The sequence below is a fragment of the Mastomys coucha genome, unplaced genomic scaffold (assembly GCF_008632895.1).
Source record: "Mastomys coucha isolate ucsf_1 unplaced genomic scaffold, UCSF_Mcou_1 pScaffold12, whole genome shotgun sequence".
Classification (NCBI taxonomy): Eukaryota; Metazoa; Chordata; class Mammalia; order Rodentia; family Muridae; genus Mastomys; species Mastomys coucha.
This window is the reverse complement of record NW_022196894.1, coordinates 35,529,185-35,542,158: the sequence shown is the minus strand read 5'-3', so window position 1 is coordinate 35,542,158 and position 12,974 is coordinate 35,529,185. Positions and strand designations below refer to the sequence as shown.

General features: G+C 43.6%; 1 protein-coding gene across 1 annotated transcript; it reads left to right on the top strand.

Moving 5' to 3' along the window:
• Positions 1–4,027: 4,027 nt before the first annotated feature.
• Ndufb4 (NADH:ubiquinone oxidoreductase subunit B4) lies at positions 4,028–11,664 on the top strand. The gene is made up of 3 exons (XM_031363847.1): positions 4,028–4,266; positions 9,303–9,449; positions 11,547–11,664. Exons 1-3 carry the CDS (start codon positions 4,087–4,089, stop codon positions 11,607–11,609), a joined length of 390 nt encoding a protein of 129 aa, XP_031219707.1. The 5' UTR covers positions 4,028–4,086; the 3' UTR covers positions 11,610–11,664.
• Positions 11,665–12,974: the final 1,310 nt, after the last annotated feature.

Genomic DNA, 12,974 nt, shown 5'->3' with positions numbered 1-12,974 from the left:
CTTCTCCTCTTCCTCCTTCTTTTTCTCCTTCTCTTCCTCTTCCTCCTCCTCCCCCTTCTTTTTCTTCTCCTCTTCTCTTCTTTCTTCCCCTTTTTCTTTCTCTACCCTAAACCCCAGTGGCAGAGACATGTAACTCATCAAAGTGCTGATAGTGACTGTTAAATGCTCATCAATAATTAGGACATCTAAATCACTCCCTTAAAGGTTCAGAAAACATCTCAGAGGAGAGGGTGGCAAGAATGTAAGAGCCAGAGAAAGATATGGAGTGTTGTGGGGCACTGTCTACTGGGACTGAACTAGCAATTGCTCTCCTGAGTTCACAGCAGCTGTGATTATGAGCACAAGGTTTGTACGGATCGGGCCCTTCAGCATTCTACTATGGTTTGGAGAAAGACTCTTCAGGCCCTATCTCTTCCTGGGGATTTATACGTGGTCAACTATTGGTGGGGGAGGGGTCAACCTCATGAGACCCCGTTTTTCTCAGATGCTCCAGTGATGTAGCTACTGGTTGTCCATGCTTTTCTAAATAACCCCTCACCCATACTCCTGTATGTAACCCTAATTAAACTCACTGAACCACCAATAAAAAGGACGTGGGAGCAGAAGGGGGAGGAGTTGGGAAGAGGACGGGAATCATTGGGAGCAGTAGGAGCACATGAGAGAATAACAGTAGGTGAATATGATCAACATACATTATATACGTGGATGAAAATGCTCCAGTGAAACCCATTACCATGTAAACTGACGTTAAGAAAGAAACTGAAAAGGTATCCTGTTATTATTCCAATGGGAGTAATCACTATTTGAGGAATTGAAATATGTAAAACAGAATAGCATGTGATATACAATAAGCACTCGGTGAATTATATGTCCCTGTAAAACAAAGCTAAATTCCACGGCTTTAACAATCATTTTGAGTCATGTTTATGAGAACTAAAAAGCATAGGAATAACCCCTTAAACTCATACAAATATTTCACTTTAATAAAACTTCTCTTTTGCAGGACACACACACACACACCCACACACACACACACACACACACACACACACCCTTTTTCAACGTTGTACTCACATGTTCCCTACATTTCTTTGTTCTTTTTACCTTCCTCTCTTCTCATATCAATGTCTTAAGGGATTTAAAAATGTTATCTATGTAATATTTAGAATTTTATATTCTGAATTTTCACACTGATCTATTCTTTCTTTTATTTTAAAACACCTTTGAGAATAACTTCCTTCCTCCCTCCCCTCCTCTCTCCCTTCTCCTTCCCTTCTCCATTCCCCCTTTAAACTGAGTGTGATAATTTTTCTACTGCCCTGAAGCAGGCTTTCTCATGAGTCGATTTGGCTTTATATTCACTTGGACATGGAACTGCTTTGCAAATATCCTGCTCTGCCTGTTCGCTGCATGATTGTCAGCTACTGGAAAAAAAAATAGCAGGGATCCAGCTTCCATTTCTTGTGTAATTTCTCTACTGATCCTGGAAGATTGACTAAGACTGAATGGTGTAAGGTATGCTTCATACAGTGGTGCTTAATAAATATTTTAAAACAGTGTTAAAGTGTTGAATAAGTTTGACAGCAGTGCTGTTGCTCATCCCTTCAGTGCCAACACTTTCTAGGCCCTGTTACTGCCTAGCAACCATTTCCCTCACACACCTGCGTGTTCCCCACACACCTGCGTCTCTCCCACACACCTGCTTGTTCCCCACACACCTGCGTCTCTCCCACACACCTGCTTGTTCCCCACACACCTGTGTCTCTCCCACACACCTGCTTGTCCCCCACATACCTGCATGTCCCCTACACACCTGCCTGCCCCTCACACACCTGCTTGTCCCCCACACACCTGCATGTCCCCTACACACCTGCCTGCCCCTCACACACCTGCTTGTCCCCAGAAGTTTGAGACAAGCTAAAGTTCTTTTTGAGCTAGCTTTCATTGTTGGAGCTATTGCTCTCATTGTTGCCTCCTGAAGAGTGTTTTATGGGAACCTAAAGACCCTGTTGTGTGCCTTGAAGTTGATTTTTTTTCTCTTAGTAATAGTGTGAAGGGGTAGGAAATGGGGATGGGGGGTGGAGGGTTGGAGGGAGCGTGTGTGTGTGTGTGTGTGTGTGTGTGTGTGTGTGTGTGTGTGTGTGTGGTGCAGAGATGCTGAGAGCTGCATGTTACATTCATTTACTCTCCAAATCATCTTTGCTGTTTTTATTCTCTTGACACAGAGGTCTGTGATGTACCTCAGGCTGGCCTTGAATTCAAAGCTCCTGCCTCAGCCTCCCAAGGGTTTGTGGGTATGCACTAGTGTTCCATTGCTTACGCTCCTATCTGTAAGGATGTCTTTACCTTCAGCACCTGAGGAGTACTAAGGATTTAAGAGAGGTGTTTCTGTTTTGTTTTGTTTGCATTTTAACCTTAGTTAAACTAAGGTTTTAACTAAGGTTAAAATGAAACTCAGGAGTTTTGTTCTTCATTATTTTCTGATCTACTACAGCCAGGTAACCCTTGCTCTGTAACCCCACTTTCCTATCAAACAGTATTTTATGTCTACAAAAGATAAGCTTATACTTCAGTGGTGAAGAACCAGTCTGCCTCCATCTTAGGTTTAAAAACCATCTGATTGCCGGGCGGTGGTGGCGCACGCCTTTAATCCTAGCACTTGGGAGGCAGAGGCAGGCGGATTTCCGAGTTCGAGGCCAGCCTGGTCTACAGAGTGAGTACCGGGACAGCTGGGGCTACAGAGAGAAACCCTGTCTCAAAAAAACCAAAAAAAAAAAAAAAAAAAAAAAAAAAAAAAAAAAAAAAAAAAAAAAACCATCTGATAGTAAAAAACAAATTAAGTTTATTAATTAAAGCTGTTAATTAATCAAGGCTTGGGCTCTGCCCCACCTGTAACCTTAAATACAAATGGTTTTGTACTGCCTGTTCCAGGAATGGTAATCTAATCTTTGTTTCAAAAAAAAAAAAAAATCAATGTTCATCCTGCGAAAGGCTTGCTTGTATGGGTACCTTGTATGACTACCTGCTGTTACGACTGCCTTTGTGTCTTTGTTTCGGGAGACTAACTTATTATGATTAAGTTTTGCTCCTGTAACTCCTCCTATTTTGCCACAAATCTCCCATTTAGAAACCCCCTACCCCTGAGTTATTAAAAACCTTCCTCACAGAGGCCCTTGGCCCTGTGAAGGTTCTATGCCCAGTGTAGGAGAATGCCAGGCCCAGTAAGCAGGAGAGGGTGGGGTGGCGGGCAGGGGGTGGGGGGAGGGTACAGACGTGTGTTCTTGTTGTTGGTTTTTGGTTTTTGGGGGGTTTTTTGGAGGGGAAACTAGGAAAGGAGATATCGTATGGCATGTAAATAAAGAAAATGTCTTAAAAAAAAAAAACTTCCTCACATCCAATGAACCTTGCCTTAGGGAGAGGTAAGGGGAGGCAGCTCAGCTCCTGTACACGAATAAAAACCTGGCTTTAATTAATCTGGACATGATCTGAGTCGGTGGTCTTTCTCCTCCCGTCTTTGGGATTAACACTGGATTGGTCCTAAAGTGGTAACGTTTAGAAAAGCTTATTCTCTTTTTTGTTTGGGGTGGGACGAAACTCGGAAAAATGTCCCATTTAACTCCAACAATCTTGCTAGGAGTGCAGGGTCAAGGTCATTTCTCCAGGATAAGAAAAAGGAAATTTGGGAGACACTAATGACCTTCTACAAGGTCACCCAGTTTGGAAGAACCTACGCTGAATTGTAGGACTTCAGGAGCCACAGACAGCCCAGCTTCCCAGTCTCGTCTAGTCGGCTCAACTTGAGGAAATCAGTTCTGCAAGCAAGCAGTAGCATAGAGAGGAGTTTAACACCACACAAGAGGAGGCAAACCGAGAAACAGTGCGCACGCGCAAAATACGCGTGACGAGGGGCGGGGGAAGGGAGGCTGGGCAAAAGCTCCGCTCCGCCCCACTTCGGACTCCACCCTCTCCCCCCCTTCCTGCCAGAACGCTCTGTACGCGCGCAGGCGCACTTCCTGAGCCTGAAGGTCAAACTAAAGAGGGCAACCCTTATATCCGCGCAGGCGCAGGTGTGCGCCGGGAGCCAAGATGTCGGGTTCCAAGTATAAGCCTGCGCCCCTGGCCACTCTCCCCAGTACCCTCGACCCTGCCGAGTATGACGTGTCTCCAGAGACCCGAAAGGCGCAGGTCGAACGCATGAGCATAAGGGCCCGGCTTAAACGGGAGTACCTGCTTCAGTACAACGACCCCAAACGCCAATCGCACATCGTGAGTGGGGCCGGGCGGGACTGAGGGCCGGGGCAGCCGCATCTCGCGTGGGCACACGCGGGCCGCCCAGCTCCAATCGGTGTGCTGGATACCGGCCCCTAGCCGCACAGTCCTTCTTGGCCCTTCAAGTTCGGCCTTGGGCTCAGTGGTCAAAGGGATTGGGCTCCGGCTGCACACCCAGCTGGCCTTGCGTCCTGGCTTGACGGCTTCCCTCCTGATTTGGAGAAACTTGTTAAACGGCATAGTCTCTCGGCTTTCTTGTCTGAAATATGGCCATGTTATGGTCCTTCCTAACTTTGGAGGCAGATTTACACGTGACTAACCTAGCACACTAACTTCCTTGAGAAGGGGGTGTTCAGGCCCGGTACTCCCAAGTGTACAGCATAAAAAGCTGTTATGTGCCATTCAGCTCATAACTCTCAAGGACACTTCTTCCTCTTGAGAATAGGGGTTGTTCAAATTAAGTGTGTTACAGAACCTGAGGCTTGATGCATTCGTCTTTGGAATCAGGCATCATGGCCTCAAATACTAACAAACTGATCCCTGGGCAATTTACTTAATCCCTCTCAAACCATAGCTTTTTTTATGTTCTCCTGGAAAACGGTGTGCATTCGTCATGGAGTTGTGAATATCAAACGAGAAAGTATGTAGCATTACTATGTAACATACATCAGGAAAGTGACATTTAACAAGTGTGCTTTTAGACAGTTTCTGCCTTAAAAGCTGTCTAAATATCTCAAATGGGATTTTTTTTAAATGAAGATTTTCCAACAATTGCATACATATTCTCTGTAATTTTTGAAAGTTATGAGACCAACCAAGGGAAAGTTACACTAAGTGGTCAGATACAGTGCTAGTCTCCAGGTGGCTCAGATCTCCAAGTCCTCCAGCCATAGCCTCATACTGGGGTTACTGCCACTTGAAACCCATGCCTGGCCTGAAAAACATTTAAAAAATTAAATGTCACAACCATTCACAGAAGTTACTGTATTACTCTCTTGGCTTTCTAGACGAGACTATGTGGACAGTTACACCCGGAAACAGGTCACACACCTTAGTCTGTGTGACTTATATTACCTTCTGCCCGGATATAATATCCTCAACCAGGCCTTTGTTTACAGGGTAAAAGAGATACACCTATTATGTACTATACACATAGTTTTTCTTGATGTGCTAGATAGTATAGTATTGTTATTAATAACTAATTAATTAATTATTTTTTCAGACAGGGTCTCTATATACAGCCCTGGCTATCCTGGACATTAGTATGTAGAACAGGCTGGCCTTGAACTCACATTCAAGTGAGTGCTCACATTAAAGGCATGAACCACAACACCAGGCCCATTTGTTTAATTTTTTTAAAGTAACTAGAGTAAGGCCCCAGGCAGGTATGAAGTTTGAACCCCCAATCATCGTTTTTTTAATCTCTGTAACCCAGGGAAAGTTCCATTTCTCATCTCTAATAGAGATAAACATACCTATCTCTTTAGCCGTTCCCTTAGTCATTTACCAGCCAAAACATGTGAATCCCCTTGTCTAGTCATTAGGGATAACTAATTTGGTCAAAAATAACTGCTCAGGACCTATTATGAGACTAAGATGCTGAGGTCCAAGTACAAAGCTGGAAGTAAGCCCCTGTCCTTGTAGAGCTACCTGTCTTTGGTGTGTGAGATGGTGGTGAATGGTACAGGAAATAAGGGTGAGATCAGCCATGTGTGCAACAAGGAAGGAAGCACCTATTTGGAACATGGCTTTGGGGTGTCTTGTCTTTGTTTGTTTTATAGTGTTTGGGATCAAATCCATGGTCTTACATGGTAGGGGAGCACTCTACCACTGAGCCACAATCCCGTCCTCAGAGCATAACATTTAAGTAAAGATCTGAAAGAAGTGAACCGAAGTGTTAGCTTGAGGGAGGAAAAGAGTGTGTGCCAGTTAGAAGACACTGTAAGTACAAGGCCAGCTGTAGCATTTAGTATATTTCAAAACCAGAGAGCTGTTTGAAAATATGTTAGCAGTCCTAGTACTTTGGAGGTGGAGCTAAGTTTTATTTTATGTCTTTTTAACATGATGCCTTTTTAAAAATAGCATCTTTATTAATTGTATTATTTTATTTTAGATACATTAATGAGAATTACATACACTGTATTTCAATGATGAACTTTTGTTTCTGACAAGACCATTCTGGATAAAGGAGCACAGTGACAAACCAAAGTTAAAGAGATCCCTAGGATGTGATCACACCAGACCTTGTATGACATTGTAAAAATATCTACTGAGAAGGAAGTCACATAACAGAGACTTAATTATGTCTTAACAAAATCTCTCAGTTTGTTTTCTTAAGAATTGTTTGTGAGGGAGTGAGGGCAGAGAGAAGTGAGGTAGGAGGCCTTTGCAGCATTAGCTCTTGTGGTTAATGGGCACTGTGGCAATAGTGTGGAGGTAGTAAGGTGTCCTGAGTACAGGATGGTTGGGTATTAAAGGTAGTTCTAGCCTGGTGCACTGTCAGGTGGATGCGTATGGTGTAGGAGACAAGTGGAGGATGGCTCCAAGGTCAGCAAAGGGCCTTTTACTAGAGGAATGTGACAGGGACACACCGGGTAGTAGACTGAAAGGAATATTGACAGATCAGTTTACGGTGACCGGATGACCTCTTTCATGGAGTGAATGTAAGTAAAAGAGCCCGGCAAAAGCTAAAGCCCAATGTTAAAAGACTGAAAAACAACAGAAGAAAAAAAGCAAAAGAGATGAAGAGAGAATGGTCAGAAAGGAAGGAAACCAAGCAGAGGTGGACTCAGGAAGTACCGAAGAAAGTGTGAGGGCTTCACCACACCAGAGGCTGCTGGCATTCACTGGACATTGAGTGGTGTCGTGGAAAGCTGCCTGCCCACTCCCCCACCCCCCTACCATTTACTTAATTCATTTGGGTGTTTTTTTAACAAGTTTTTTAATGTTATGTTTGGCTTTTTAAATTTTTGTTTATTTATTTAATTTATGAGGGCTCTGCTGCATATACATCTGCAGACCAGAAGAGGGCATCAGATCCCCTTAAAGATAAAGAAGGTTGTGAGCCACCAGGTGGTTGCTGGGAATTGAACTCAGGACCTCTGGAAGAGCAGTCAGCACTCTTAACCGCTGAGCCATCTCACCAGCCATACTTAATTCATGTGTATGAGTGTTTTGTCTGCATTTCTGTATGTGTACCACATATGTGCCTAACGTCAGAAAAGTCGAGAAGTAGACATTGGATCATTTGGAACTAGACTTGGGGATGGTCGTGAGGCACCGGGCAGGCTCTAGGAATTGAACCCAGGTCCTCTTCAAGAGCAACAACTAACCACTCTTAACCACTGAGCCATCTATCTGTTCAGCCTCTTTCCCCTGGTTTTGATCATGAAGTTACCGGTATTTTGTGAAATGAAATGTCTATTTCTAGAAGACAGATGTGGAAGCTATTAAAGTGCAGAACAGTGAGTGAGTGGTGAATTGAGAAGTCTCATGGTGTGGCATTCAGATGCATTCTTTAGCAGAAAAGCAGATGCTTGTCATCTTCTGGCCTTGATCTGCTGGTTGGAGTTGTCATTACTGGAACCCCTCTGCCGCCTTAGCGTGAGGTGTTAATCCTCTGTTTTTAGAGCAGCAGAAGGTTCGTTTGGACTTCTCTGACTGGTCGTGAGCTGATCACCCACCCAGTTGAGGAATTTCAACCTGATGGAAAGGCTGGACACACCTCCTCTCAAGGCTTCCTTACCTTTGAGCTATTGCTAGTCACCTCAGGGTCAAATTGCTGTAATTCAGTTTAGTTTGAAATGTAAATGTCGAAGTTATTTCAGTCTTGCCAGTCCTGGCTGCTTGGTGTTGGTTAAGACCTTAGATGTTCATGCTGCATACTGAAGACTAAAGCTGATTTTATTTGCTTATTTTAATCTGCCAGTTAATTGGAGTGAATAATTTTGTAAAATCACTTGGGAATTTAGCTAATTAAGTTTAATTATGTGTTTGGGGTAGATTTGCTATTCTTAGGAGATTATTTTAGTATAAATATATTAAATTATTTTTTTCTTAGCCAAGATAAGCTGATTATTTTTTGACAATTTTAACCTTTTGACCTTTTTTTTTTCAAGACTTTTAATAGTGTGGAAGGTAACAGTTTGTTTTTCAAACATCACCTAAGTTAGTTTAGCAGGTAAAGCAGTTCATGGTGAGAAGTATAGCTCAGTGTTAGGGCTCATGCCTTGTTTACACAATGCCCTTGGTTTGATCTTCTGAACCAAAAGAAAGCAAAAACAGGACTGGAGAGATGTCTCAGCCGTTAAAGGCTAGGCTCACAACCAAAAATATAAGAACGCAAAAACATATAATTCAGAGTTAGAGTAAGCTTGCTCTCATCTTCCTGCAACTGACAGCAGGGAAAGCTGCTAAGGCTGCATTAGAAAGCATGTTAGAAGCAAAACAGCAAGCTTGGTAGAGCATCCGAGGTCTCCGTCAGGGCTGTGGTGTGGCTCTGATGGCCACTTCCAAGAGAGAGAAGGAGGATAAGTCTGAAGGACACATGAAAGTGATGAGGGGGGAGAGGTGGTGTCTCTGCCAGTTTAAAGTTAGGAACCTTACATTGTAAATAGAAAGCTAGAGGGGGAGAGAAGAATCTCTAAGTCATACAGGACTTGAACAGGATCATCAGAAAGTTGTTTTTAATCACAGGAGGTGCACACCTATGATCCCAGCACATGGGAAGCTGACACAGGGGGATTGTCATGAGTTTGAGGCTAGCTTAGACTATAGGTCAGCCAGGGCTACAGAACAAGACTGTGTTTAATAAAAACCAAAACCAAACAAGAAAAGGGAGAAAATAAAGTTTCTGCATAGTTAGAAACTGGTCAGGTGAGAGTCATGGCGCAGTCCTGTGATTCCAGACTTGAGAGGGGAAGATCAGATAGCCAGAGTTCAGGCTTAGTGTGCTCCTTCACAACAGCCCTGATGAATTTCTTCCTCCACGTGTCCTCCTTAAGGTTGACGAGTTTTGTTTGTATTCATTTTAGGAGGATCCTGCGTTGATTCGTTGGACCTATGCAAGATCAGCAAATATTTACCCTAATTTCAGACCCACTCCCAAGAACTCATTTTTAGGAGCTGTGGCAGCATTTGGGCCCCTCATCTTCTGGTATTATGTTTTCAAAACAGACAGGGTAAGTATTAGGGCTGGATGTTTGGCTGGTTTGTGAGGTCCCTCCTGGGTGCCCCCAGCAGTTCCTTGTGCTGCTCGCACCCAGTGCCTCACCCAGAGGAGCAGTCCTTTCCCTTTCTGTCTTGTATCTTTATTCCTTTCTGGGAAGAGTAGGACTTTTCATTTGATTTGATAATTTGTTTTTTAAAAAAACAAAACAAAACATAGCAGCCTATGGGTCTTCCAGGCTTAATCTAATGGGGACTTTGCAGTTTAAAAAAAGTAATAGAAGGGTCAATTTAAATTTATGAGAGTAGAATTCAGTTCGTGAAAGTCTTCCTGTTTTTTTCCCAGATAAAATAAGAAATTATAATAAGCAGGTAAATACCATAACAACTATTTAAAAGTTAATTTTCTCATTAGAGGGTGTATAGAAACTCTATTTTATTAAGGATTGAGGAGATCTCCCTATGTCAGTCACCCAAGCCAGTCTCACATTTTAAGCCTCCTGAGCATTGGGATTGCAGGAATGAATGACCCTGTCTGGCTTAAAACTAAACTTGTTGGGGCTGGAGAGATGGCTCAGCAGTTAAGAGCACTGACTGCTCTTTCAGAGGTCCTGAGTTCAAATCCCAGCAACCACATGGTGGCTCATAACCATCTGTAATGAGATCTGATGCCCTCTTCTGGTGTTTCTGGAGACAGCTACAGTGTACTCACATATAATAAATAAATAAATCTTTTTTTTAAAAAAGAAAACAAAAAACTAAACTTGTTTGTGTCTGACCTTCAGATACCCTGGAGAAGTCTTTTAGCTTTGTTGATGCATTTGTTAGAGATGGTGTGTATTGGATAAGTGTTAGCAGAACATACTTAGCATGTGCTCTGTTCTCATGTACTTAGCATGTCTTAGCATGTGCTCTGTTGCTGAGCTCTGTGTGTGCGTTACTCTTCAAACACGCTAAACCCCAACAACAGAAGCAGAGGTAGCATGCCAGTTGCTGTCTTCAGAGGCCTGGCTGTGTGGTCACAGAGAAGGCTGCTCCATTCCTGCTCTCTGTCCTGGCACAGTCCGGGGCTTGTGCCAGCCACCTCCTCTGTGAGAGCCCTTACCTTTCGACTGGTAGATGAGCATGCGTTTCCAGAAGTTGTTTGCACTGACTTTTGCTGTCTGCTTTTGAAGCTGGGCATGGTAGCTCATACCTGTAATCCTAGCCCTTGAGAGGCTGAGGCTGGAGGATCACTGTAGTGAGAAATGTTAATAAAGGCACCATCCCACACCATGCCCAGCTACTCTCTGCCCCAGGAGTCTTGCCGCCTCCATAGCTAGCCCCAGGCGTCGGATTTCCAGCTCTGGATCGCCTGCCTCAGCAACTTGTACCTTCCCAGCCATCCACCCCCTGCAGCTAGCTGTCACAAATCTCCTTAACCCAGTAAATCAAAACTCTAGAAGCTTATAATTATCAGTTTTATATATCAATAAATTCTCAATTCACAAGATTCTCACACAATAATTTCATAGCCAATTGATAAAGATACAAACTGCCCACCTAGATTAGACAAGCTACCCGTCCTTCTATCCTTTTATGAATATTCATAGCTCCCTGTGGCTTGAGAGGCTATGTGGATAAGGTTTATTCTCTTCTCCATCCATCTTCTCTTGTCCTCCTCCTTCTCTCTCCCTGTCCCTGTCTCTGTCTCTCTTAGCTGTGCCTTCCTTTTCCCTGTCCAGCCACAGGCTTCTTGTTGTATTAATATTTAAATTAATTGGAAAATTCTGCTGCAGATCACCATGAGTTTGAGGCCAACTCTGTTAACAACTGAGTTCTAGGCTAGCCTAGGCTCTAGGGTGGGATTCTGCCTCAAAATAAAGCAGAAATGATACCTGCTTAAGAATGGGGAAGCTCCTTTCTGACCACTAAAGAATAGCGAAGGTACTTGAATGATGTATTTCCTTACTGTCCTAACTTTGGTTTCTTATTACTTCCTCAGAGTCTTAGGAGGCTTTACGGGGTGGGCTTACAGTTACATTTTCATTCCTTATTTGCCATTATTCCATGTCCTTATAAGAATAACTTGCTTTTTAATATTTTGTCTGTTTCTGTTTTAATCTATACAGGACAGAAAGGAAAGACTTATCCAGGAAGGAAAATTGGACAGAAAATATAACATCTCCTACTAAGTTTGGCAAGAATGACTCTACTCTTGCATAAATAAATCTCCTATTAATCACTGAACAGTTTCTTTATTCTTGGATTTATTGTCAAAGCATATTAATACCTTAAAAAATAGAAGCAAAGGTAGGCTTGTGCTGGGAATCTGTCAGAATAATGTCAGAGTTTGCTGGATATTATAGGATCCCCTTTTTAAGAGCCCAGCTCAATGAAGACACATTTGTTTATTCATTTAATCTGTTAGTCAGCAACTGAGTATTAACTGTGGCCAGTTGGGGTGTGCCCTGAGGGTACAGTGGTCAGAGAGTCAGAAAGCCCAGCTCGGAGAACACTGAGCGGCTGAGTGCTCGGTGTCTGCGACTTTAGTACCTAAGTCCTTGTGTGTCCCCAGCCTTCTGTGTGAGCACAGCAGAAGGTGACAGCGCTGTGAAGCACATTACAGCTCCTTGGGAAAGTGAACTGCTGATAAGGAGCTAGCTAGCTTTGAGAAGTTCAGGGAGCGAGCCGACATTCAATTTGGTCTCTGAAGTCCCCGAGGCTGACAGGCCAAACTGGAACATGAAAGAGCAAGGCCTGCTGGCTTTGTCTGACTCCGCTGCCTCTGGAGTAGGAAAGTGAGGATCTCGAGATCGTTCTGAGGAGCAGAAGGATAACAGCTAAGGGCATAGGCTGGGAATCCAGCCTGCAATAAAAGCTAGCTGGGATTTAGCAGGTAGAATTCTGGTCTCCATTTTCTTTTTATAGCAGGAAGATAGCAATGCCTTTCCCCTCATAAAGCCATGAGGATAAAAATGAAATAGTATTAACCAAAATAAAGCAACCGCTGTTCTTCTTGTAGTTCACTCTGGAACTGGTGACAGTTTCATCCACAGTTGAGCTCTGGCTGAGCAGCATGCTCTCTGGACTGATTTGCACACGTGTTTGGTCTTAGCTTTGAAAGCATACACAACTAATCTCTCACCTGTTCCAGCATTAGCCTTCATTACCACAGACAGCAAAGCCTGAAAGGCGAGCCTGGGAAGAGGGAAATGCAAGGAGGGAAAGAGGCTCCCATTGCACTCTGAAGACCTCTGTGTACACAGAATTTCCCCTTCAAAAAGCAAATGGGACAAAGCAAATGTCCTAGCTCCAGTGATCAAGAGTTAACCAGGCAATACCGGCATACATCCCGGGCGGCTCAGCATGACTGGTTGGGTCCATCCTACACGACGAAGGAAGGCATTAGGCCAGAAAGCAAGGGTAGTATGTCACTAATCCAAGTATTAGCAGCAGCGGGACTGAGGATTTGGAGGTGGCACAAGAAGTCTATCATTTCTTCATCGACACCGTGCAGATCTTTAACCTGCACACATTAAACAGTATAGGAGGGGTAG

Coding starts and splice junctions, on each gene's coding strand:
- Ndufb4 (XM_031363847.1), top strand. CDS start 4,087: ATGTCGGGTTCCAAGTATAAGCCTGCGCCCCTGGCCACTCTCCCCAGT. Junction 4,267..9,302: donor CCAAACGCCAATCGCACATC/GTGAGTGGGGCC, acceptor TATTCATTTTAG/GAGGATCCTGCGTTGATTCG. Junction 9,450..11,546: donor ATGTTTTCAAAACAGACAGG/GTAAGTATTAGG, acceptor TAATCTATACAG/GACAGAAAGGAAAGACTTAT.